Below are 26,989 nucleotides of genomic sequence, written 5' to 3'. Positions count from 1 at the left end.
CACAGAGATGGAGATAGAGACGGAGAGAGACAGAGAGACAGAGACAGACAGAGAGAGACAGAGAGACGGAGACAGAGACAGAGAGATGGAGAGAGACAGAGAGACAGAGACAGACAGAGACAGAGACACACAGAGTGAGACAGAGACAGAGACAGAGAGATGGAGAGAGACAGAGATGGAGAGACAGAGACAGACGGAGAGAGACAGAGACAGAGACAGAGAGAGATGGAGAGAGACAGATGGAGAGACAGAGAGACTGAGACAGAGACAGTGAGACACAGAGATGGAGATAGAGACGGAGAGAGACAGAGAGACAGAGACAGAGAGACGGAGACAGAGACAGAGAGATGGAGAGAGACAGAGACAGAGAGACGGAGACAGAGACAGAGAGATGGAGAGAGACAGAGAGACAGAGACAGAGACGGAGAGATGGAGAGACGGAGAGACGGAGAGAGAGACAGAGAGAGGGAGAGAGACGGAGAGAGACAGAGAGATGGAGAGACAGAGACAGAGAGACGGAGAGAGACAGAGACAGAGAGACAGGGATAGAGAGACAGAGACGGGGAGACAAAGACAGATGGAGACAGAGACAGTGAGACACAGATAGAGACAGAGAGAGATGGAGACAGAGAGACAGAGAGAGATGGAGACAGAGAGATGGAGAGACAGAGAGACTGAGACAGAGACAGTGAGACACAGAGACAGAGATAGAAAGAGACGGAGAGAGACAGAAACACAGAGACAGAGAGAGACAGGGGAGAAGGAAAACACTTTTTATCTTTTATTCATTTTTATTGATTTCAGAGGGGAAGGGAGAGGGAGAGAGAGAAACATGATCGGCGGCCTCCTGCACGCCCCCTACTGGGGACCCAGGGGCATGCACTCTGACTGCAAATCTAACCGTGACCTGGTTCATAGGCCGCCGCTCAACCACTGAGCACACTGGCTGGGCTGGTTTTGTTTTTTTTAATTAGGAAACCCTGTCCCTGGCCCTAACCGGTTTGGCTCAGTGGATAGAGCGTCGGCCTGCGAACTGAAGGGTCCCAGGGTGGATTCCGGTCAAGGGCACATGCCCGGATTTCCCGCTTGATGTCCAGTAGGGGGCGTGCAGGAGGCAGCCAGTGAATGATTCTCCCTCATCATGGATGTTTCTCTCTCTCTCTCTGAAACCAATAAAAAAAAATATATTTTTAAAAAGGGGGTCAGGTTTTCCTTTTCTTTTTAATGACAATTGGAGGCTTGGTGAGGGGACTGATCAAGACCACAGCAGGGGCCCCTGGGAAATGCTTGGTTTGTGTTTTTAAGCAGCCTCACTGAGGCGAAATTTACATGCCACAACATTCGCCCTTTTTACATGTACAGTTCAGTGGGGTTTGTTTTCTATTTCTTTTTTTTTTAAAGGGAGTGGAATGGAGGGTTGGAGGGAGGGAGAGAGAGAAACATTGATGTGAGAGAAATACATCAATTGTTTGCCTCTAGGGATCAAATCTGCAACCCAGGTCCGTGCCCTTAATCAGGAATCCAACCCGAAACCCTTTTGTGCAGGGGCCGACACTCTAACCGCTGAGCAACACCAGCCGGGGCCTACAATTCAGTAGTTTTTATTTATTTATTTATTTATTTATTTATTTATTTATTTATTTATGTAAAATATATTTTATTGATTTTTTTACAGAGAGGAAGGGAGAGGGAGAGAGAGTTAGAAATATCCATGAGAGAGAAACATCGATCAGCTGCCTCCTGCACACCTCCTACTGCGAATGTGCCCACAACCAAGGTACATGCTCTTGACCGGAATCGAACCTGGGACCCTTCAGTCCGCAGGCCGACGCTCTATCCACTGAGCCAAACCGGTCAGGGCAATTCAGTGGTTTTTTAATATCTTCTGAGAATTATGCAACACTCACCACAACCTAAATTTTATAACTTTTCCACCCCCATCACCACCCCTATCACCACCCCAAAGAGAAAACCTGTACCCATTAGCCATCACTCCCCATCTCCCCTTCCCCCCCCCCACCCCCTGCCTCAGTCACTGATCTCTCCCTATGGATTTGCCTATTCTGGACATTTCATATCCGTAGGTGTGATCTCCTGTGACTGGCTTCTTCCATTTCGAGGTTCGTCCGTGATGCAGCGTATGACAGGGCTTCCTCTGCATGGGGGAGTAATATTCCATTGTTCGGGGGGACCCCACTTTGTGTACCCACCCATTTGTTGATGGGCATTTGGGTTGTTTCCGGTGTTCGGCTACCGTGAATAATGTTGGGGTGAACATTCACGTGGAGGTACGTTTTCATTTCTGGTGGGCAGGCACCTAGGAGCGGAATTGCTGGGCCACACGGGAACTCTGTCTCCCGCATGTAGAGGAAGGGCACGCTGTCTTCCCCAGTCGCTGCCCCATTTTCCCACTCCACCAGCTTGTCCACGTCCTCGCCAACATGCACCATCGTCTGCCTTACTCCCCCCACAGCTTTATTTTATTTATTTTTTTAAACTTTTTAAAAATATATTTTATTGATTTTTTACAGAGAGGAAGGGAGAGGGATAGAGAGTTAGAAACATCGATCAGCTGCCTCCTGCACACTCCCCACTGGGTATGTGCCCGCAACCAAGGTACATGCCCTTGACCGGAATCGAACCTGGGACCCTTCAGTCTGCAGGCCGACGCTCTATCCACTGAGCCAAACTGGTTAGGGCCATTTTCTGTCTTCATTTAGGTGCCCCCACTCCAGTCTCCTCCAAGGCAGGTGTGACCACCTCACCAACACACAGACACATGCTCACATGACTCTCACTCTCACACACGTGTGCCCACACACACTCCTCAGTTACACTCACCCTTCCCTCCACCTACCTGCTCACACTCACTCCCACATTCTCACACACAAATGCACACACTCTCACACTCATTGTCTCACATGCACACCCTCACACTGTCACATTCTCACATGCACACTCACACTGACACACACTCTCATACTCACACAAATGCACACTCACACCCTCACACTCATTGTCTCACATGCACACCCTCCCACCGTCACATTCTCACATGCACACTCACTCACAGTGACACACGCTCTCATCCTCTCACTCACAAATACACACTCTCACACTCATTGTCTCACATGCACACCCTCCCACCGTCACATTCTCACATGCACACTCACACTGACACAAGCTCTCATACTCTCACACACAAATGCACACTCATGCTCATACGCTCACTTCCACACTCACCGCAGACTCACGCTGTCACACACTCGTGCTCACACTCCCAGCCTCCCTGCCCCACCCCCCACCCCTGCACAGGGCCCCTTCACCCGCTGACAGTAACAGGACATCCCTGCCATTTAAGAGCTGATCCCATGCCTGGCTGGTGTGGCTCAGGGGTTGAGCATCGGCCTCTGAACCAGGAGGTCACAGTTTGATTCAGGGCACATGCCCGGGTTGCGGGCTTGATCCCCAGTGTGGGGCGTGCAGGAGGCAGCCGATCCATGATTCTCCCTCATCACGGATGTTTCTCTCTCTTTCTCTCTCTTCTTCTCTGAAATCAATAAAAAAATATATTTTTAAAAAAGAGGAGCCAGCCGGGGGTCGAGTCTTACCTCTGCCCTGACCTTCCGCGGGCACAGGTGGGCATCATGGCCGCGCTGGGCCGTCACTGCCCCCCCCACCTGGGGCTCGGCGGCCTGAGGGTCCGAGCCCATGCGCCTGCCTGGAAGCTGAGGAGCTTCCTGGACACTAAATATTACAATGAGTGTCGGGTGTCACTTAATTAATGAATATTTAATTAGCATGCCCTCCCCCGCCCTTCCTGGGCCTCTCTGTCCTCCCCTGCCCCTGGGCCATCCCTGTCATTGTCACCTCCCAGTTAAGCCTCAGCTGCTGCTACCAATTAACACCGTCTGCAGCCACCTCTGCCCCCTGCCCTCTGCCCTCTGCCCAGCCTCACCCGCTCCGGCGCCTCTGGCTCTTCGGGGACACATTCTTGGCCCAATTGCTCAGGCTATTTCGGATCTATTTCAGATTCATGGATAAGGCGGCAGGAGGCCCTGATCATGCCCTTCCTCCACGCATGCCCACGACCCCTCCTCCAGGAAGCTCACCGGGGTTGCCCGGGACAGGGGCCCATGTCCCCAGTCCTCGGAATTGAACCTGGATTCAAAGGGCCCTTGGGGTCACTCACCCCACACACTCTGTCACCCCCCCCCATGATGCCTCGTGGGCACAGCAGGGGCAGCGGGTGTGTGGACGGGCCAGGAGGGAGTGACACCGGATCCAGCTCTGGTTGTAGCCTCGCGCTGGGCTGGCGGCCAAGGAGGGCGCGGAGAGGAAGACAGAGTGTTTGCAAACAGGGCGGCTGCCAAGGGGGCTGGTGCGCTGGGAGGTGTGAAGGGGCAGGGGCCCAGCTGGTGACTGGCGGTGGCGCCGGCCGCTGCCCCCCCCTCCCCCGCCCCCCGCGCCCCCCCCCCCCCCCCCCCCCGCTGCCCTCCACACACACACACTCAAGGCCTCGGGGACACAGACAGGGATCCACGGCTACAGAGTGAGCGCACCGCAGCTTCCATGCTGGCCCCTCTGGCTCACACACAGTGTGACCGCGCATACACACACACAGTGTGACCGCTCACACACACAGTGTGACCGCGTACACACAGTGTGACCGTACACACACACACAGTGTGACCGCGCACACACACACAGTGTGACCGCACACACACACACACAGTGTGACCGTACACACACACACACACAGTGTGACCGTACACACACACAGTGTGACCGTACACACACACACAGTGTGACCGCGCACACACACACAGTGTGACCGTACACACACACACACAGTGTGACCGTACACACACACACAGTGTGACCGCGCACACACACACACAGTGTGACCGCGCACACACACACAGTGTGACCGCACACACACACACACACACACACACACAGGCTCAGGGGCTGGGCACACACAGGTACCCGGGAATACCCGCTCCACCCACTCCCACTCCTGTCGCCGACAGCGGGCACCTGCGAGCTCCCTGTAATCCGTCTCCTTGCACACGCGGAGGGGCGCGCGGGAACAGGCCCCGAGACCCGGCCCACGCAGCCGGCCCACACCGCACACCCAGAGCCGCTCACACCCGGCTGTGGGCGCCTGCCCTTCACCCGTCTGCCTGTCTTTCTCTTCCTCTGTCCCTCCCTTTCTCTTTCTTTTTCTCTCTCTTTCCATCTGTCTTTCTCTATCTCTGTCTCTCTTTCTATCTCTGTCTCCACCTGTCTTTTTCTTTCTGTCTCTGTCTCCCTTCCCCTCTCTCCCTGCTGCACATGCTCTCTCCTGTTTGAGTGCGCGCGCGCACACACACACACACACACACACACACACACACACACACACGGTGTCCTCCCCTGCCCTGAGCTGACAGACCAACAGCCTCACGGAGCGGAGGGGTCAGGTGGACTTTATTTGCAGGGACGGGCTGGAGTGGGAGGAGAAGGCACCTCACCAAGAGGGCACCCCCAGCAGAGGGAGGAGGGGAGGCGGGGCAAAGCCACAGGGGCCCCCTCATTCCACAGGCCTCTGCCCCCTGCTGCGGCTGCGTGGGACACACGGAGCACAGGACAGGCGGGACCCGCCTCCAGGACCTCACGCCCCGGCAGGGTGCCCGCTGGGGGAACTGGGTGCCACAGAGCACAGTGGGGTGGTGACGCCAGGCTGGGGCCCCTGCAGTGCTGCCTGGAGGGGGGGGGGCGACCCCAGGTGGAAGCATTGCAGGTCCCCAGGAGGTGAGGGGAGGAGCTGGGAGCACCGCAGGCAGAGGAGGCAGCAAGTGCAAAGGCCCTGGGGTAGATGGAGGAAGGCGCGCGCGCGCGCGCGCGCGCGCGCACACAGGGAGCGGGAGACCCCGCAGGACAAGGCGGGGAGATGGAGGACAGAACGGCCGGTGATGAGACAGACACGCAGAGGCAGAGGGGCCGCCGCAAGGCCCCACAGGAGCCTCAGGAGGTGGGACCCGGTTCCCCTGAGTCTCCGGGGCAAGTGGGGCCAGACGGGCCCTCACTCTCCGCCCCCCTCCTCCCCCTCCCCCGGCGCCTCAGCCTCCCCCGCCCGCTGCCTCCAGGGCCGGCCCAGGTAGGCGTGGACGGAGCTCACGGGGCTCCTCTTCCGGGGCTGGGGGTCCAGCAGCCCCCACAGCAGGGCGTCGGCCGCGGGCGCCAGGCCCACCCAGGGCTGCGGCCGGTCGGCGGGCTGGCGCGAGGCCTGCCAGGCCAGGAAGTCCTCGAAGAAGGGGTCGGCCTCGGCCCGCGGCTGGTCCCAGGGGAAGTAGCCGGTGAGCAGGCAGAAGAGCAGGACGCCCAGCGCCCAGGCGTCCAGCGCGGGCTGGATGGGCAGCCCGTCGGGCAGCGGCGGCGGCGCGCACAGCTCCGGCGCCGTGTAGGGGAGGGGCGGCCCGCGCAGGCGCAGCAGCGTCCCCCGGGGCCGCGTGTGGCCGAAGTCGGTGAGCTGCACCCGTCGGCAGCCGGGGTCGCACACCAGCACGTTCTCGGGCTTCACGTCCCGGTACACGAGGCCGCGCGCGTGGATGTGCTCCAGGGCCGAGGCCAGCTGCGCCGCGCAGCGCTGGGCTGCGGGCTGCGGGAGTCCCACCTGCGGGCACGCGGCAGGGTCAGGGTCAGGGTCAGGGGCTGGGGGGGGGGGTGGTCAGGAGTAGGGGCGGGGTCAGAGGCAGGGGCGGAGTCAGTGGTGGGGTCGGAGGGATAGAGGCAGGGGCGGGGCCAGAGGCAGGGGCGGGGTCGGGATGGGGGGGTAGGGCCAGGGGCGGGGTCAGAGGCAGGGGCGGGGGCAGGGGCGGGGTCGGGATGGGGGGGGTAGGGGCAGGGGCTGGGTCAGAGGCAGGAGCAGGGGCGGGGGCAGGCTGCTGTCCCTCCCTTAGAGGGAAGGGGACTCGGGTGATTCAGGTTCTCTCCCCCTTCCCCCAGGGAGCAGGCCCAGGAGAACCAAGAGCCTCAGTTAGGTGAGGATCAGGGAGCCCCAGTGTGACCCCATGGAACCCAGTGTGACCCATGAACCCCAGTGTGACCCCATGGAACCCAGTGTGACCCCATGAGGACCGGTGAGGGCTGGTCCGGTGTGGCCCCGTGAGACCGGTGAGGGCTGGGGAATCTGAGGGTGTAGGGGTGTCTCTGTGGGTCACCGAGGCCAGGAGGACTGGCCTTTCCATGAGACTCGTGGGCCGGCCAGGGGCCTGGTTGGAGGGGGGGACAGTAGCAGCGGCCCGCCCGTCGCCCAGGGTGCTGCTGGGAGGCCCACCTTGGGCTGGATGAGGCGGATGAGGTCCCCGTGCAGCACCGGCTCCATCAGGAAGCTGTAGGATTCGGCGGACTCGATGCCGATGCCGTAGGCGGACACCACGGCCGGGTGCGCGCTCAGCGACAGGCCCACGCAGAACTCGTACAGGAAGCCCCGCAGCGACGTGGAGGCCTTGGGCAGCTGCTTCAGGGCCAGGGGCGTGCCTGGGGCGAGGGCGGAGGGCGGGGTGGGGCTGGGCCGGGCAGCCTCGCTGGCACCAGCGGAGCCCCTTCCTTATACCACCTCCACCGGCTCTGGTCCGCCTCCCAGCCAAGCCCACGGGAACACACGGGCCACCGGAAGTAATAACAGGACAACATTGCCCTGGCCCGTGTGGCTCAGTGGATAGAGCCTCGGCCTGCGGACCGAAGGGTCCCGGGTTCGATTCCGGTCAAGGCCACATGCCCGGGTTGTGGGCTCGATCCCCAGCGTGGGGCGTGCAGGAGGCAGCAGATCCATGATTCTCTCTCATCGTTGATCTTCCTCTCTCCCTTCCCTACCCCTTCCTCTCTGAAATCAATAAAAACATATTTTTAAAAAATACAACAGCGCCCTGGCCCGTGTGGCTCAGTGGATAGAGCGTCGGCCTGCGGACTGAAGGGTCCCAGGTTCGATTCCGGTCAAGGGCATGTACCTTGGTTGCGGGCACATCCCCAGTGGGAGGTGTGCAGGAGGCAGCTGATCGATGTTTCTCTCTCATCGATGTTTCTAACTCTCTCTCCCTCTCCCTTCCTCTCTGTAAAAAGTCGATGAAATATATTTAAAAAAATAAACTAAGCCTTTCCTGAAAAGAATAATATCAATGACAACAAAACAACATTAAAAAGGAAATAAAAATAAAGCTAATCTAAGAAAAAAATACAACAGCATTCTGAGAGTTTCCGCTCTGCTCTCCTCAAGTCTGCAGGCTTGGAGCCAACGAAGGGACTCCACGAAAACTGAACTCAGAACCTTCGGGGTCCCAGGGGGCCCCGGGTCCAGCAACCCCTCCCCCCACCCCCAGAAGCCGTGCGCTGGGCATCAGATCCCACTAAGGAATTTCCAGGAATTCCATCCCGCCTGGGAACGGCCCTAGAACGTGAGCTCTCCAGGCCCGCGTCCCTCTCTCTCCCGTTTCACGGCCGCCACCTGCCAGGCCCAGCGCGCCCCCCCCCCCCTACCGGGAGCTGCCCCGGAGCAGAAGGTCCTGCCTCCCCTCGGCGGCCGGCCGCCCGCCCTCCCTCCTTCCCCAGCTGCGCGCCCGTCCTCAGCCTCCTGCGCCGCTGCGCCCGTCCATCTGGGCGCCCAGCGACACCTCGGTCTCCAGCCCCGCCAGGGCCAGGCGCCCCCGGGGCCTCCGCAGGGGCCTCCGCAGGGGCCTCCGCAGGCTCCCGGCATCCCGGGGACTGGCGGCCTTCGTCAGCCTCCGCTGCTCCTGCCTCCAGCTCTGCAGTGACCCGGCTCTGGGTCTGTCTTTCTCTTTGCTCTGGGCCAGATTCTGTCCCCTCCCCATTCCTATGCTCACCGTCTCACCCCCGACCTGGCAGAAAGTGGCTGCCTTTGGAGATGGGGTCCTTGGAGGGGTGAGACAAGGGCATGGGGTGCTCCCTAGTCTAATCCGAGGACATTCAGACACACACACACACAGACACACACACAGAGAGACACACAGACACACACACACAGACACACACACACAGACACACACACAGAGAGAGACACACACACACAGAGACACACACACACACACACACACAGACACACACACAGAGACACACACACAGACACACACACACACACACAGAGACACACACACAGATACACACACAGACACACACACAGAGACACACACACATACACACACACACACACACACACACACACGGGTGGCCACCTGAGGACACAGGGCGGGGCCGGCCGGCCAGCCACAGGCCCAGGAGGGACAGCCCAGCAGATGCCGTGACCCCAGACTCCCAGCCCCCAGGACTGGGCGAGAAGACAGCGTGTCCCAAGGAAATAATACACACCGTCCTGGCCCGTGTGGCTCAGTGGATAGAGCGTTGGCCTGCGGACTGAAGGGTCCCGGGTTCGATTCCTGGTCAAGGGCACATGCCCGGGTTGTGGGCTCGATTCCCAGTGTAGGGGGCGTACAGGAGGCAGCCAATCAGTGATTCTCTCTCATCGTTGATGTTTCTATCTCTCACTCCCTCTCCCTTCCTCTCTGAAAAAAAAAAAAAAAAAAAAAGAAAAGAAAAAAAGGCAGCGTTTATTAAAATACACCTCGTGGCCAAGCTAACGTGTGAATACATCTTGGGGACATTTCTTCGGGACACCCTGTAGATTCTTAAGCGTCGAGCCACCCGTGTGGCAGCCCCAGGACCCCCTCCTTGAAGGGGGGCTTACAGACTCCTGCCTGGGTCCCCGGCACCACCCGGATGGGCCGAGCCCCCAGGGGAGCTCCGAGGGAGAGTCCAGACTGACATGCATTCCAAGCTCCATCCACAGTGTCCTGCTCCGTGGGGAGGACGGGGTGTGTGTGCGGGTGTGTGTGTGTGTGTGTGTGTGTGTGTGTGTGCATGCGCCCACACTGAGCGGAAAGACACCAGATTGCTGGGTGCCTGGCGCACAGCCTGGCTCCGAACCATCCCCACGGTGACCGATAAGCTGGCTGCATGCAGGGCCCCAAGGGGGCACCTCTCTGCACCCCGTTGTCCTGGCAACCACAGCCCTGCCATGCTCACAGCGGACTTCCCAACAGCACACACAGCCTGGAGGGCACGGGAACCTTGATTCAGGTCTGCAGGCTCACAGCCAGCTGGCCTCCCCTGGGTCGGGCCCCCCCTCCCCCCCCGCCCCCCCCGCCCCACCCCCCCCGTCCCCAGGCCCCTACCTTTCTGTCGGTGGGTGACCAGCAGGACCCGGCCGAAGCGGCCCTGGCCCAGGGGACGCACTTGCTGGTACAGCTCGTCCACCTCGGCTCGGACCAGGGTCTGGGCGCTCAGGGTCATCATGTCCTCCAGGGCCAGGGCCGCCTCCTGGCCCTGCCGCAGCTCCTCCACCGTGAGGCCCCCCAGGTCCTCCGGGGCCTCAGCTCCGTTCTCGGGCGCCCCCTCCTCCACCTGCTCCTCATCGGACTCTTTCCCCGGCATGTCTGCGGCCAGAGCACAAGGCTGACCCAGGGCCAGACCGGGTCCGAGGGAGGAGGGCTGGGGGTCTGGGCACCTGGGTCTGAGGGAGGAGGGGCTGGGGGCCTGGACTCCTGGGTCTGAGGGAGGAGGGCTGGGGGCCTGGACTCCTGGGTCTGAGGGAGGAGGGGCTGGGGGCCTGGACTCCTGGGTCTGAGGGAGGAGGGGCTGGGGGCCTGGACTCCTGGGTCTGAGGGAGGAGGGGCTGGGGGACTGGGCTCCTGGGTCTGAGGGAGGAGGGGCTGGGGGACTGGGCTCCTGGGTCTGAGGGAGGAGAGGCTGGGGGCCTGGGCTCCTGGGTCTGAGGGAGGAGGAGCTGGTGGCCTGGACTCCTGGGTCTGAGGGAGGAGAGGCTGGGGGCCTGGGCTCCTGGGTCTGAGGGAGGAGGGTCGGGCTCTTTGGCACTCCCACCGTGACTCAGTCTCCCTCATCAGTAAAGGCACTGAAGAGCGGGAAAGCAGTTGCGAGCTGGGGCGAGGTTAAGTCTAAGGTCACAGGTGTCCCTCGCTGCCGCCCCCCCCCCCCCACAGTCACCCAGTGGCCCACGGGTGAAAGATGAACCAGATAACTAGAGACGCCCCCATCTTGTTTCCAAAGCAAACAGATTGGGCCCTGGGGGTGGGTGAGCAGCTTTGGGCACCTAAGTGCAAACAGGTGCTCACTGCCCCTGGGGGCCGGCGGCAGGGCTGCGAACCAGGGCTGGGGGCCGCGGGGCCGAATGCGAGGAAGGACGTGGGAGCAGCCCAGCGCCTGAGAGGGCTGGGGTCCCACTCTTACAGCCCCAGTCCTCCTCCCTCAGACCCAGGAGTCCAGGCACCGAGCCTCTCCTCCCTCAGACCCAGGAGTCCAGGCCCCCAGCCCCTCCTCCCTCAGACCCAGGAGTCCAGACCCCCAGCCCCTCCTCCCTCAGACCCAGGAGCCCAAACCCCCAGCCCCTCCTCCCTCAGACCCAGGAGTCCAGGCCCCCAGCCCTCCTCCCTCAGACCCTGCAGTCAGGGTCCTGGTCCCATCTCTATGGAACCTATACAACTCACACGTCTTGGGACCCCCAGACTCTGTCCCTAACACTCAACCACTCCACAGCCCTAAGGTCCAGTCCTGCTCTCCTTCAGGACCCGGGACGCTGGCCACCTGTCTGGCTTCACTCTCAGGTGCCCCCCACCTCAGGCCCTTTAACTCTTGCCTCCTGCTGACCTGGTCCCCGATCCGGACCTCACCTTCTCCGAGGCTGGCCTGACCCTTGGGCTGCCCGCTGTGGTCAGTGCCCAGCACTTACAGCCCAGGCCAGCGGAGGCCTGCCCAGGAGCGAGACCCCGCCCCCACCTAGGGTCCTAAGCCCCGCCCATGGCCCCGCCCCCTCGGTCCCACTAGGGATGGAGCGACATCGTGTGTTGATTCCCAGAACTGGCTGTGGAGGGACAAATGTCCCACACCCAGGGTCCCAGTGTCTCCTCCCTCAGACCCAGGCCCCCAGCCCCTCCTCCCTCAGACTCAGAGCCCAGGCCCCCAACCCCTCCTCCCTCAGACCCAGGAGTCAGGCTCCCAGCCCCTCCTCCCTCAGACCCAGGAGTCCAGGCCCCCAGCCCCTCCTCCCTCAGACCCAGGAGTCCAGGCCCCCAGCCCCTCCTCCCTCAGACCCAGGAGCCCAGGCCCCCAGCCCCTCCTCCCTCAGACCCAGGAGTCCAGGGCCCCAGCCCCTCCTCCCTCAGACCCAGGAGTCCAGGCCCCCAGCCCCTCCCCCCTCAGACCCAGGAGTCCAGGCCCCCAGCCCCTCCTCCCTCAGACCCAGGAGTCCAGGCCCCCAGCCCCTCCTCCCTCAGACCCAGGAGTCCAGGCCCCCAGCCCCTCCTCCCTCAGACCCAGGAGCCCAGGCCCCGAGCCCCTCCTCCCTCAGACCCAGGAGTCCAGGCCCCCAGCCCCTCCTCCCTCAGACCCAGGAGTCCAGGGCCCCAGCCCCTCCTCCCTCAGACCCAGGAGCCCAGGCCCCGAGCCCCTCCTCCCTCAGACCCAGAGCCCAGGCCCCCAGCCCCTCCTCCCTCAGACCCAGGCCCCCAGCCCCTCCTCTCTCAGATCCAGGCCCCCAGCCCTCCTCCCTCAGACCCAGGAGTCCAGGCCCCCAGCCCCTCCTCCCTCAGACCCAGGAGTCCAGGCCCCCAGCCCCTCCTCCCTCAGACCCAGAGCCCAGGCCCCCAGCCCCTCCTCTCTCAGATCCAGGCCCCCAGCCCTCCTCCCTCAGACCCAGGCCCCCAGCCCTCCTCCCTGGGACCCAGGATTGGGACCGCCTGTAGAGGGTGAAGTCATTTCTCTGTGCATCTCCTGCCTTGACCCCAGCTGCCCGTCCGCGGCCCACTGGCAGGTCAGACACCGTGCTGGTGAGGGTGTCCCCGGGACAAGACCCTGGGGTCCTGTGGGAGAGGATGAGACAACGGATTCCAGACCGATGTGGCGAGGGATGAGCTCAGACTTGGGACCGAGGGGCAGCAGGTGGTGGACAACTGGGAAGAGGGCCTGCGGGGAGGGAGCCGCGGGCGTCGTCGCCAGGGAGAAGGCGGCAGGGACAGGGTCTCAGCGAGGAAGCCGCGCCTGGACCAGGCACCCAGCCCTCAGGTTGCCAGCGAGAGGACAGATGCCGATGCAACTCTTTTAGAATAAATTTTGCTTTGGATAATGTTAGATTTTTGGAACAGTTGCAAAGATGGTGCTGAGGGCTCCCGGGCCCCCTCGCCCAGGGCCCCCCCTAGCTCAGCGTCTCCCGGCCGATGGCTCACGGTGCACGTGTCCCAGCTCAGAAATTCACGGACAAACACTCGATCCCCCATGTCACCAGCGTTGCCCCCAACAGCCCTGCTGCCCCAGGGGGCAACCCAGGACACCACCTTGCTGTGCAGAGTGAATCCACACTTTTTTAAAATCTATTTTTATTGATTTCAGGGAGGAAAAGAGAGGGAGAGAAAGAGATAGAAACATCAATGATGAGAGAATCATGGATCGGCTGCCTCCTGCACGCGCCGCACTGCGGATCGAGCCTGCAACCTGGGCATGGATCGAGCCTGCAACCTGGGCATGTGCCCTGACCGGGAATCGAACTGTGACCTCCTGGTTCATAGATCGACGCTCAGCCACTCTTAAAATCCAGAAAGCACGCGGGACAGAGTCCCGGGAGGAAGCACAGTTCCCCTGCCTGACCAGGGTGGCCACTGGGAAATGGCCCCCAGCGGAGGGAGACCTGGAGGGGCCGGGGGCCTGAGCTTTTGGGTCTGAGGGAGGAGGGCTAGGGGCCTGGACTCCTGGGTCTGAGGGTGGAGGGACTGGGGGCCTAAGCTCCTGGGTCTGAGGGAGGAGGTTCTGGGGGCCTGAGCTTTTGGGTCTGAGGGAGGAGGGGCTGGGGGCTTGGGTCTGAGGGAGGAGGTTCTGGGGGCCTGAGCTTTTGGGTCTGAGGGAGGAGGGCTGGGGGCTTGGGTCTGAGGGAGGAGAGGCTGGGGGCCTGGGCTCCTGGGTCTGAGGGAGGAGGGGTTGGGGGCCTGGACTCCTGGGTCTGAGGGAGGAGAGGCTGGGGGCCTGGGCTCCTGGGTCTGAGGGAGGAGGGGCTGGGGACCTGGGCTCCTGGGTCTGAGGGAGGAGGGGCTGGGGCCTGGGCTACTGGGTCTGAGGGAGGAGGCTGGGGGCCTGGGCTCCTGGGTCTGAGGGAGGAGGGCTGGGGGCCTGGGCTCCTGGGTCTGAGGGAGGAGGCGGGGGGGCCTGGACTCCCGGGTCCTCATGTGGGGGGATAGTGCAGCCACGTCCAGCCTCCAGAAGGGAGAGAGCCGATGGGTTGTGTCTGTCCTTCGGGAGCAGCTGTCTCTCTATCCAGGTGGCTGCGGAGGCTGCGGGAGGGGCCTCTGGCTCCGGCCCCAGCCACCTGTTCAGTCACCTGGTCTGGGAGTTCCCCTATCTGTCCCCATCCTCACGCCACCTGGGTCCCCCTCCTCCTCCTCCTCCTCCTCCTCCTCCTCTGTCCACTCCTCCAAGCTTGAGCCCCCCTCCTCCTCCTCCTCTCTATCCTCCCCCGACATATTCCCTGGGCCTCCAGGTCCCCCTCTGTCCCCCTCCAACCCCCAGTCGTCCCCCAGGAAGTTCAGGACAGCCAGTGGGGGGCTCCTGGTCTCGGGGTCCAGGTCCAGCAGGCCCTGGAGCAGAGCCAGAGCTGGGGGCGCAAACCGGTCCCAGGGGCGGGGTGGTTGAGGTGGCTGAGGCCGGGTGGTCAGCCAGCCAGCAAAGGCCTCGAACTGGGGGTCCGGGGCCAGGGCCACGTCCCAGGGGAAGCAGGCCGTGGCGGCACAGAAGAGAAGCACCCCCAGGCCCCAGGAGTCCAGCGATGGCCGCAGGGGCAGGGTGTCGGGGGGCAGCAGAATGCAGAGCTCTGGCGGGGCAGAAGGCAGTGGCCCGGGGGGCGCAGGGGTGGGGCTGCCCTCCGGCCGGGTCAGGCCCAGGTCCCCGAGGGCCACGCGGCTGCAGGCAGCGTCGAAGACCAGCACGTTGTCCGGCTTCACGTCGGCGTGCACCAGCCCGCGGCTGTGGAGGAAGTCCAGGGCCCCGGCCAGCTGGGCCATCACCCGCTTCACCAGCAGCTCGGGGAGGCCCTGGGGGCAAGGGGGTAAGGTCAAGGTCAGGGGGCCTTGGTTCCTTCATTTTTTATTATTTTTTTAAATCCTCACCCGAGGATATTCTCCCATTGATTTTTAGAGTGAGTGAGAGAGAGAAGGAAAGACTGAGGGAAACATCGATGTGAGAGAAACACATGGATGGGTTGCCTCCTGCATGAGTCCAGACCAGGGCCCAGGCCGGGGAGGAGCCTGCAACCGAGGTATGTGCCCTTGACCGGAATTGAACCCGGGACCCTTTGGTCTGCAGGCTGACACCCTATCCACTGAGCCAAACCGGCTAGGGCTGGTCCCTTCTTTATTTTGCTCCTTGGGGTTCAAGAATCCAGAACGCCAGACCAGTGGCTACCTCTGGTGTCCCTGTAACCTCCCCCCAACACCTTCTCCAGATCATCTTCAACCCCAACCAGCACCCCTTCTGTACGGCCATAGACCGAACCCCAAATCGAACTGGGAGCTCTTTTAGCTTCCACCCAACGTGCTCCTAATCCTAACACTCGAAACCATTCCTTCCATTTCTTATTCGCCTCCTCTAAACGGACTACTCAGATCTCCAATGAGAACACGAACCCCAAGCTCAATTCTGTCCTTAGTCCCATACTAATTCAGGTCCCATCGCCAACTGAGACCTTGCTCTAAACGTCCACAGTGACCTTCACCAATCGATTGATTAATCTGTTCACCCAGCTAGCAGAGCAGCCGGCCAGCAACCCAGCTGCCAAGCCATTTTCCCACCCAATAGTCTATTCTATGGTGTTTTCATTCAACGTCCATCCCACCAGACAGTTAGCAATCCAATAACTTATTCAGTTATTTAATACCCAGAATCCATCTCTTCTTCCCTCCATGCACCTTTCCTTCCTTCTACCCACCCTGCCTTCTTGCCTTTCTCCCTCCCTTCCTTCCATATACAATTCCTTCTTTCCTTCCTTCCACACTTCCTTCTTTCCTTCCTTCCTTCCTTCCTTCCTTCCTTCCTTCCTTCCTTCCTTTCTTCCTTCCTTCCTTCTTTCCTTCCATCCGTCCATCTATTCATCGATTCATCCTTCCTTCCTTCCTTCCTTCCTTCCTTCCTTCCTTCCTTCCTTCCTTCCATCCATTCATCCTTCCTTCCCTCCATCCACTTATCCATTCATCCATTCATCCTTCCTTCCATCCATCCATCCATTCATCCTTCCTTCCACCTACCCTTCCATCCTTCCATCCATATATCATCCTTCCTTCCTTCCTTCCTTCCATCCATCCACTCATGCATTCATCCATTCATCCATTCATCCATCCATCTATCCATCCATCCATCCATCCACCCATCCTTCCTTCCCCCTACCCTTCCATCCTTCTATCCATTCTTCCATCTTTCTTCCTTCCATCCATCTTTCCACCCTTCCTTCCTTCCTTCCTTCCTTCCTTCCTTCCTTCCTTCCTTCCTTCCTTCCTTCCAACTTTCCATTCATCATCTACCCTTCCTTCCTTTCTTACTTCCTTCTTTCCATCCATCCTTCCTTCCATCCATTCATTCATCCAATATCCATCCATCCTTCCTTCCATCCATTCATTCATCCAATATCCATCCTTCCTTCCTATCACCCATCCTTTCTCCTTTTTTCCCTTCCTTCCCTCCTTCCTACCTTTCTTCCTTCTGTTTATTCCCAACCCTATCTCAAACCTAAAGCCGATTCCCAAAAAGATGGTCCCACCTTAACCATCATGCTCAAGTCCCCCTAGAAGCTCATGGATTCAGTCAGACCTCATCTCCTTTCTAAAGGAAACCTCCCTATAGTCCGTCTCCGACTCAATCTTGATGCATATCCTCTGCCTCACGTTCCAACCCCATCCATCCTCTTCTCCACACCCATTACCAATCTACAAACAACTCTAAACTCAGCCCACCCACTCCACTCACGCCCACACTCCCAACCTCAGTGCTCACTAGAATCCCAGCTCTGTCTCCATCCCCACCGCCTTCATCCAACCTAGTCCACCCTCAGCCCCAACCCCAACTCCCTGCCCATCCCAGCTTGTGTTTGGATGAATTGGGGTTGGGACCTGACATGAAATTGCACTGAGAATTAGGAAGAAGGAGGCCGTTTGGGGGCTTAGGGTGGAGCTAAGATGGCCACTGATTTGGGATTCAGGTTAGAGGTAGCAATGGGGTTTGGGACAAAGTGGCGCCTGAGTTGAGCAGTCCCATGTCCTCTGCCTGCCTCACCCGTTCTTGCAGCATCCCGCTGAGATCCCCATAGGGCGCGTACTCCTGGGTGAAGGCGAAGTGCCGGGGGGTCTGCAGGGGTCCCTCCAGGGTCTGGAGCAAGCCCGGGTGTGATGAGACGCAGCGGCCCACGCAGAACTCCCTCAGGAAGGTGGTTCTCGGGACCAAGTCCCGACGTAGGAGCTTCAGAGCCACAGCTGGACCTGCGGGGAAGAGGGGGGCAGAAGGGGACTCAGGGTACTCCGACCTGGCTGTGTGATCTCAGGCAAGTTCCTCACCCTCTCTGGGTGGGCTCTGTTCCTCAGAAGACCACAGAGTTCTTAACTTTCGGAGAGCCCTGATCAAGAAGGGTCCCCAACTCCTCTCCCCGGGATGTTCCCTGTCTCGGGAGCTTCTGAGAACCCTACCATGGGGAGTCCCAGAGTCTGCCTTCTTCTGGGGGCCGAACTCACCCCCTTGGCGAGGCCGGGCGAGGAGCACTTGGCCATAGGACCCCGAGCCAAGCTTTCGGATGAGGCGATACTGGGCACGCAGATTCCTCACGGGGGTCACCCTGGTGGCTGTCAGCTCCACCAGCCGCTGGAGGGCCGTGGCTGTGTCCTCCTGCAGGCGAGGGACACAGGTGGGGAGGGGTGAGCCTGGGACCCACGGAGAGCAGGAGAGGAGATTGGCGGCCAGCTCCAGGGCTGATGTGGGGGGTCAGGGGGTGGGGTCACCGTCCCCAGAAAGGAGGATGAGTCACGGTGAATCACCAGGCCTCGGGCCACCTGTTTATGTGTCCTGGCAAGGTTAAGGGTGATTGTCTCAGGGACCCCACCCACTGCCATCTGTGGGAGCCCCAAGAAGCCCCCAGCTACGACTGGGGCTGCGTCTTCACCCTCACAACACGCCCCCCCTCCTTCCACTCCACCCATCTCTCTCTCTCTCCATCCTCCTCTCTTCCTGTGCTCCCCACTCTTTGCTCCTGAGCGCCTTGCTCTAGGGCCTCGGTCTTGCTGTGTGTCCTTGGGTTTGTATTATTCTGAGTCTCTGATGCTTCTCTGTTTCCCAGGCTCTTCTGTTTCCTTCTCCGTCCTTCCGCGGCTGCCCCTGCCCCGTGCCCCTTCTCTCTCTGACTCCCTTTCTCTCTGCATCTGCCTCTCTCTCTCTCTTCCTCCCTTGTGTTTCATCTCTCACCTCTGAGTCCCCATCCTCCTGGTTCTCTGGGTCCCTGAGCTCCATCTTGGGGTTGCCTGGTGTCAGCAGGCCCTTGTGCTCCCTGTTGTCTAAGCTCCTCAAAAGGCGACCGGCCCACTCAAGCCCCCTGTGTCCCACCGGTCTGTGGTCTAGGAGCTCGTCTGAAAGGCCCTGCTCCGTCTCCCTCCGAGTCTGAGCCCACAGATTTCTCTGACGATCGCTGTCTACCTCACCCCTCTCCTCTCTTTTAGCCTCCAGTGTCTGTGGGTCCTGCTCTGTTGACGTCTTTCACTCCTTCTCACCTCTTCCTCCCCTCCCTCACCTCCCCACCACCCTCCCTGTCTCTGTCCGGCCCTGGTCCCAGCTCTTGGGTCTCTGGGGTAGGACTCCCTGTCCTGACTCTGCTGGTCCCTGGCCCCTCTCTCTCGTCCCCACCCTGTCTCCACTGCTGTCGCCACTGTCTGTGACGGGATGGCTCCCACTCTGTTCTGCCCTCCCCTTCTCTCTTTCTCTGGTTTCCCCTCAGGCCGGCTTCCCTGTGGCCTCCTCTCCCGGGAGCCTCTCAGTCTCTCTCCTCCTGTCTTTGTTCCTGACTGTCTGTCTCTCCTCCAAGCCTTTTGTCCCTCCCTTTTCCTGGGCCTGGGACAGGGGGTGTGTGTGACAGCTCAGAGACATCCCGTCCCCCCTCACACCCCTCCCTCACCCCCTCTGACCTGCGGCCCCCCTCCCTCCCCCTTCCAAACTTAGACCAGCCTGGAGTCTGGGCTCTGGTCCCAGGACAGAGGGGACAAAACATATTGTGAACCCCCAGAGGCCAGGCCTGAAGGCTGAGGGAAAGGGGAGGCAAACCCTTCACAGGCCTAACACAGAGCACACAGCCTAGAGCTCTGTGCATTCGGGTTCCACTGGACCTGGGAGTGCTGGCTCTGGAGCCAGGGAGCATTCCAACAGCCCAGCTTCCAGCCTCCTCCCTCAGACCCAGGAGCCCAGGCCCCTAACCTCCTCCCTCAGACCCAGGAGTCCAGGCCCCCAGCCCCTCCTCCCTCAGACCTAGGAGCCCAGATCCCCAGCCCCTCCTCCCTCAGACCCAGGAGCCCAGGCCCCTAGCCTCCTCCCTCAGACCCAGGAGTCCAGGCCCCCAGCCCCTCCTCCCTCAGACCTAGGAGTCCAGATCCCCAGCCCCTCCTCCCTCAGACCCAGGAGTCCAGGCCCCCAGCCCCTCCTCCCTCAGACCCAGGAGCCCAGGCCCCCAGCCCCTCCTCCCTCAGACCCAGGAGCCCAGGCCCCCAGCCCCTCCTCCCTCAGACCCAGGAGTCCAGGCCCCCAGCCCCTCCTCCCTCAGACCTAGGAGTCCAGATCCCCAGCCCCTCCTCCCTCAGACCCAGGAGTCCAGGCCCCCAGCCCCTCCTCCCTCAGACCCAGGAGCCCAGGCCCCCAGCCCCTCCTCCCTCAGACCCAGGAGCCCAGGCCCCCAGCCCCTCCTCCCTCAGACCCAGGAGTCCAGGCCCCCAGCCCCTCCTCCCTCAGACCCAGGAGTCCAGGCCCCCAGCTCCTCCTTTCTCAGACCCAGGAGTCCAGGCCCCCAGCCCCTCCTCCCTCAGACCCAGGAGCCCAGGACCCCAGCTCCTCCTTTCTCAGACCCAGGAGTCCAGGCCCCCAGCCCCTCCTCTCTAAGACCCAGGAGCCCAGGCCCCAGCCTCCCCCCTCAGACCCAGGAGTCCAGGCCCCCAGCCCCTCCCCCCTCAGAACCAGGAGTCCAGGCCCCCAGCCCCTCCTCCCTCAGACCCAGGAGTCCAGGCCCCCAGCCCCTCCTCCCTCAGACCCAGAGATCCAGCCCCTCAGCCCTCCTCCCTCAGACCCAGGAGCCTGCAGCCCAGAGATGGGTGGGGAAAGGCCTTGTCCCAGGCCCTCAGCTCCCGCTCTGAGTCTGGCTTCGGGTGGGGGGGCCTAGCTTTACAGGGCTCCTCCCAGCCACGCGGTAAAAGTGGGGATCTAGCCCCAGTTTGCAGAGCAGGAAACTGAGGTTCCGAGGCACAGATGGCCTTGCACAGGCCAGAGGGGCAGAGGTGTCAGCGGGCCGCGGGCCAGGCTGACGCACAGCCCTGTCGCCCGCAGGCATCGGTTTTCACGCTACTACAGCTGCTATTAATAAAGACAGCAACAGCCTCGCCCTCGCCCTGGAAGGATCCCCGGAAACTGGCGTGGTGCTGCCCCGGGGGGTGGTGGTGGGGAGAGGGGGGGCGGTGAAAGGGAGAAGTTCCTTTGCTCTTTGACCTTTTGGAGGTTTGACTGTGCAAAGCTGCCAACATACAGAAAAGTCAAAAGGGCCACAGTGGACACCCTCCGCCGTAACCGGACTTGATCTGCGAGAACTTGGCGCCATCCTCGCCTTCTCTGGTTTCTTGGGGTGGGGGTGGGGGTGGGGGTGGGGTCGGGATGAAGTATTTTAAAGCCAACGACAGCCTGTGGCAAATTTGGGGGCTGAAAGGACACGCTGCCTGATGTTTGCTTTAAAATACTCCAGCGGGTCCTGGCTGGGTGGCTCAGTGGATAGAGCGTCAGCCTGCGGACTCAAGGGTCCCCGGGTTCGATCCTGGGTTCGATTAGGGTCAAGGGCACATGCCTGGGTTTAGGGCTCCATCCCCAGTAGGGGGCGTGCAGGAGGCAGCTGATCAGTGCTTCTCTCTCACCATTGATGTTTCTAGCTCTCTCTCCCTCTCCCTTCCTCTGTGAAATCAATTTAAAAGATATATTTTAAAAAATATTACTGCCCTAGCCGGTTTGGCTCAGTGCATAGAGCGTCCGCCTGCAGACTGAAGGGTCCCAGGTTCGATTCCAGTCAAGGGCATGTACCTTGGTTGCAGGCACATCCCCAGTAGGGGGTGTGCAGGAGGCAGCTGATGGATGTTTCTCTCTCATCGATGTTTCTAACTCTCTATCCCTCTCCCTTCCTCTCTGTAAAAAATCAATAAAATATATTTTTAAAAAATATATTACAAACAAAAATTTAAAAAATAATCTATAATAATAAAAGGGTAATATGCTAATTAGACCGGACGTCTTCCGGACATCATTCCGGATGTCCTTCCTGATGAAGCCAGGGCTAGAAGGAAGTCAGCCTCGGTCCCAGGTGCCTGTGGGCGGCCAGAGGAGGGAAGCCTGGGTCTCGGGAGCCGGAGGGAAGCTGGTGCTGGCAGCCAGGGGAAGGAAGGCCTACTCTTGCATGAATTTTCATGCACCGGGCCTCTAGTAAGTAAAGACAGTGAAATACTGCAGTGGGAGAAAATGCAAGCTTGCATGGGGTGGGGGTGTCGTGACCAGCACCCACATGTTGGTACTTTCCTTTGTATTCTTGGTTATGCTGGAAATGTTTCATTAAAAAGCTCAAAGTGAGCCCTAGCCGGTGTGGCTCAGTGGATAGAGTGCCAGCCTGAGGACTGAAGGGTCCCCGGTTCGATTCTGGTCAAGGGCACATGCCTGGGTTGCAGGCTCAGTCCCCAGCGGGGAGCATGCAGGAGGCAGCCGATCCATGATTCTCTCATCATTGATGTTTCTCTCTCTGTCTCCCCCTCCCTCCCTCCCTCCCTCCCTTCTACTCTCTCTAAAGATAAACAAACAATGAAATAATGTGATGTGGATTGCATGCCCAGGCTTTTTTTTTTTTTTTTTAATTCATTCAGGATCTTCTAGGTCCTCCCTGCAGACGGTTGAGTGAGGGTTATCACTTTAGGGGTGGGGACACTGAGGTACGGGGCAGAGGTGGGATCCTAGGAGGCTCTGGGGACCGGGCTGCCCCCTGACCCTTGCCCCCTGCCCGGGCAGCTGTGAGGCAGACACGGTGCCTGCCCTGCGGGGGCTGAGTCCTCCCGGGGGGCTTGGACCGCCGGGTGCGGGTGCGGGTGCGGGGGCTGCAGAGCTGGGAGGTCAGGCTGCAGGGCAGCACCTGGGCCCGCAGCGGGGGAGCGCCTGCAGCCGGGCCTGCTCAGCGCCCAGCGCGCACCCACGCGGAGGCTCCCGCTGATCCGGGAGCTTTGCACGTCCCCATTTAGCAACGCCACTGCCACTTGCGGGGTCACCCGGCGTGACCTGGAGAGGCGGGGGGCGGGGGGAGGGGGGAGGCTGCAGTCCCGGCCCAGCGTGGACACACCCTCACTACAGCTGGCCCCCTGCCTCCCGCCTCGCCTCCGGGCCTGTGTCTCCCGCCCTCCCCCCCAGGCGCCTGCTGTGACCCCTGCCGTCTGTCCCCGCCGGCAGAGTGAGCGCCCCCAAGTGTCCCGCTGCCTGCGGGCCTCGGTTTCCTCGTTATGAGCTGGGGGTCATGGCAGCCCCTACCCAGAGCATGCTTGTTAAAGGCACAGGAGCATTTTAAATATATATATATATATTATTGATTTTTTTTTTTTTACTGGGGATGTGCCCGCCACCAAGGTCCATGCCCTTGACCGGAATCGAACCTGGGACCCTTGAGTCTGCAGGCCAACGCTCTATCCACTGAGCCAAACCGGTTAGGGATATATATGTATATATATATATATATATATATATATATATATATATATATATATATATATATATATATATATATAAAATTTTCTTTTAATAGGGAGGAGGGGTAAGAGATCAACCAAAGGACTTGTATGCATGCATATGAGCATAACCAATGGACACAGACACCAGGGGTGAGGCCTGTGCTGGGGCATCGGAGTGTCAGGGAGAGGTCAATGGGGGAAAAAGGAGGCTTACGCAATACTTTCAACCATAAAGAATTAAAGAAGCCCTGGCCAGTGTGTCTCCGTGAATAGAGCTTCCGCCTGCAGACTGAAGGGTCCCGGGTTCGATTCCGGCCAAGGGCACACGCCTGGGTTGCGGGCTTGATCCCCAGGAGGGGTGGTGCGGAGGCAGCCAATCACGATTCTCCCTCATCACTGATGTTTCTATCTCTCTCTCCCTCTCCCTTCCTCTCTAAAATCAATAAAATATATTTTTTTTTAAAAAAGAATTAAAGAAAAAAATATATACTAGAGGCCCAGTGCACGAATTCGTGCATAGGTGGGGTCCAGCGGGCCCTGCCCCTGATCAGGGTTGGGTGGGGGCTGGTCAGGGGCAGGGCTGGCCAGGGGGAGGGGCTGAGGGAGGTTGGCTGGCTACAGAGCGTATCATAGCGCCCGGTGCTCGGGGGTCGCTGGGCTTTTATATATGTAGACATTAAAAAAGATAGAAATAAAAAATGCCTTTGCTACCTATGCCTAAGCCAGGGGTGGGCAAACTTTTTGACTCGAGGGCCACAATGGGTTCTTAAACTGGACCGGAGGGCCGGAACAAAAGCATGGATGGAGTGTTTGTGTGAACTAATATAAATTCAAAGTAAAGGAGCGGAGGGGAGAGCAAGAGAACCGGATAGAACAGCCGGATCCGGCCCGCGGGCTGTAGTTTGCCCACGGCTGGAAGCCCATCACCCCTAGGGGGCACCGCCTTGCGTGTTGTTCAATGTGTCCTCATTAGCTCAACACGGTGTCTTGCACTGCGCCGCGGCCTCCAAGTTCCCTCCCGTGCAAAGACCCGGATGTTCCGACGTGTGGACGGGCCGTCCCTCGTGGATTCGTACTTCTCCAGACGGCCATCTCCTTTGTCTCCAACATCCTGCTCTTACCAGCCGCAGCTGCCAAGACTGTCCCGGCTGCTGCTGGCTTGTGCTAAGGGGATGCTGTCCCCCCCCCCCGGGGCGTTGGCCTCCCCGGGAATTCCTGGTCGGAGGGGAGACCGAGCGGCCTCCCTGTGGCCACCCCCAGCTCTCCGCGGGCTTCCCTCTGGCCCCGACCTCGTATGTCTGCTGTGTGAGTTCCTGGGTCCCTCGGAGGATGGGAAGAAAGCGAGAGGCACGGGCGTCTGGGAGGGAAGCCGCCGGCCAGGCCCGCGCTCCAGCCCCGGCCACGTGGCCAGGCCTAATTGAGACGTGAGCACAGACTAGACCGGGGATTTTAACAACTTAGCGCGAAAACGGGCATGTCGGCCGCCGCTGCCCGGAGGGATCGTCCATTCGTGGCACAGGGACACCGTGTTTGGAGCCACAGGGAGCTCCGTGGCCGCCGGCATAGCCCCAGGAGCTGTCCCTTGTATAGGTGGTTTGTGCTTCTCTTTTTCTTCCAAAGTTTTTTTTTTATTGACTTTTAGAGAGAGAGGAAGGGAGGGGGGAGAGAGAGAGAAACATCCATGATGAGAGAGAATCATGGATCGGCTGCCTCCTGAACGCCCCACACTGGGGATGGAGCCCACAACCCGGGGGGCCTGTGCCCTGACCAGGGATCGAACCGTGACCTCCGGATTCCTAGGTCAACGCCCAGCCACGGGGAGCCACGGCAGCCGGCCGGGCCAAAGGCCTCTTTCTAAGGGATGCTTGTCCCTCACCTCCTCTGGAGCCTCCCAGGACGGAGTCCGCGCTCCCCTGGCCTGGCCTGGCCTGGAGCCCATGCTGAGCTGGCTCCCGCCTCCCTGCCAGTCTCCCCGACACCCTGGCCACCCCACCACCTGGAGGGCCTCCCAGCGGGCACACCGCACCTGCCCGTCCTCGGGAAAGGTGTGTGCAGCAGTGAGGCGGGTGGGCGGCCGAGGGAGTGCGAGCCTGAGGGCCTCTAAATCCTGTGCGGTTAAGGACAGTGATTCCCTGCCTCCGGGTGGTCCCGGCCCGCGGATCCTGATTCCCTGCCTCCGGGTGGTCCCGGCCCGCTGATCCCGCAGCAGCCCTGTTCTGAGCTCCGTTTCGTAGCTGAGGAAAGGGACGCCATGGAGATTCAATCTCACACCCTGTCCCCATGCGGGTCGCTGGCAGGGTTGGGACCTAAACCCCAAGGGGTGGACTCCCTGCCTCACACCCCCAGATGTGTGCAGATGTGTGCAGGTGCGTGCAGGTGTGTGCAGGTGTGTGCAAATATGTGCAAATGTGTGCAGATGTGCAGGTGCGTGCAGGCATGTGCAAATGTGTGCAGATGTGCAGGTGCATGCAGGCATGTGCAAATGTGTGCAGATGTGCAGGTGTGTGCAAATGTGTGCAGATGTGCAGGTGCATGCAGATGTGTGCAGGCCTGTGCAGGTGTGTTATGCGTGTGCAAATGTGTGCCAGTGCGTGCAGGCGCATGCAGATGTGTGCAGGTGCGTGCAGGCACATGCAGGTGTGTCCAGGCATGTGCAGGCAAGTGCAGGTGTGTGCAGGCAAGTGCAGGTGTGTGCAGGTGTGTGCAGGCAAGTGCAGGTGTGTGCAGGCAAGTGCAGGTGTGTGCAGATGTGTGCAGGCAAGTGCAGGTGTATGCAGATGTGTGCAGGTGTGTGCAGGCCAGGAGCCAGGACCCACGCACATCCAGGTTGCTGGCGGCTCTGGTTTCTGTTCCAACTCAACACACCATTCCTGGGGCCTGAGCTGGTGGGGGGAGCCTGCCGCTGGCCCCGGGGGAGTCGGGAAGGACCCGGGACGTGGAGCGGGCGATCCTTACGAAGGGTGCTCCCTGCTCTAACGGGGGACAAAGTGGGGCCCTGAGGCCGCCCTGGGAAGTCCTGAATGGACAAAGGCCGCAGGGAAGAGGCCAGTCATGAGTGGGTTCACATGACAGGGAACGTTAGCACCCTGACCGGTGTGGCTCAGTGGGTAGAGCATTGGCCCGCAGGCTGAAGGGTCCTGGGTTCCATTCCAGTCAAGGGCATGTATCTCGGTTGTGGGCTCGACCCCCCAGTGGTGGTGGGGGGGCAGGAGGATCAATGTTTCTAACTCTCCATCCCTCTCTCTTCCTCTCTGTAAAATCAATAAAAATATATATATTTTAAGAAGGAATGTAGCCGGCGTGGCTCCGTGGTTGAGCATTGACCTATGAACCAGGAGGTCTCAGGTTCGATTCCCGGTCAGGGTGCAGGCCTGGGTTGCAGGCTCCATCCCCAGTGTGGGGCGTGCAGGAGGCAGCCCATCCATGATTCTCTCTCATCATGGATGTTTCTATCCCTTGCTCTCTCTCTTCCCCTCTGAAATAATAATTTTTTAAAAAAGGGACGTTTGCTAAATAACTATAAACACCACCTGCTCCCTAGGTAGCTTTGCACCTTCTACAGCAGAGAGAACCGAGCCAGCTGCCCCCACCCTCCCTGGTGACCCTCAGACACAGGAAGCCACGGGGCAGTGCTGGGGTACGGGGGGCGGGGGGGGGTGTGTGGGGGCGATGCCCGAGGGGTGCGGCGTTTCTTTCCGAGGTGATGGGAACAGTGGGGGTGATAGTCACCCAGCTCGGTGGCCACTGAGTGGTTCCACGGGCGAACTGCGTGGCTGTGGCGATTTCATCCCCACCGCGCTACAAAAATCCCTGTCGCTGGAGAGAGGCCACAGGGAGGATGGCAGATTGGATGCCCAGCCCACTTTAACACCACCCCCCGCCCCCACAGAACACAGCTATTTTCAGTAACA

At 60.3% G+C, this 26,989-nt stretch overlaps 2 protein-coding genes across 2 annotated transcripts; both read right to left on the bottom strand.

The window, feature by feature from the left end:
• Positions 1 to 6,067: 6,067 nt before the first annotated feature.
• On the bottom strand, positions 6,068 to 10,488 carry SBK2 (SH3 domain binding kinase family member 2; the record flags this gene model as incomplete). Its single annotated transcript, XM_080646106.1, has 3 exons — positions 6,068 to 6,658; positions 7,322 to 7,524; positions 10,230 to 10,488. The coding sequence occupies 3 exons, from the start codon at positions 10,486 to 10,488 to the stop codon at positions 6,068 to 6,070; spliced, it is 1,053 nt and encodes a 350-aa protein (XP_080502232.1).
• A 3,938-nt stretch (positions 10,489 to 14,426) lies between these two features.
• SBK3 (SH3 domain binding kinase family member 3) lies at positions 14,427 to 18,303 on the bottom strand (the record flags this gene model as incomplete). Its single annotated transcript, XM_080644986.1, is given in 5 exon segments — positions 14,427 to 15,143; positions 17,374 to 17,576; positions 17,826 to 17,976; positions 18,126 to 18,284; positions 18,286 to 18,303. Coding segments are annotated over 5 exon segments (1,248 nt in total).
• Positions 18,304 to 26,989: the final 8,686 nt, after the last annotated feature.

This window comes from Plecotus auritus (genome assembly GCF_963455305.1).
Source record: "Plecotus auritus genome assembly, chromosome: 10".
NCBI lineage: Eukaryota > Metazoa > Chordata > Mammalia > Chiroptera > Vespertilionidae > Plecotus > Plecotus auritus.
The sequence above is the reverse complement of the archived record's forward strand: the minus strand, read 5'-3'. Positions and strand labels throughout refer to the sequence as shown.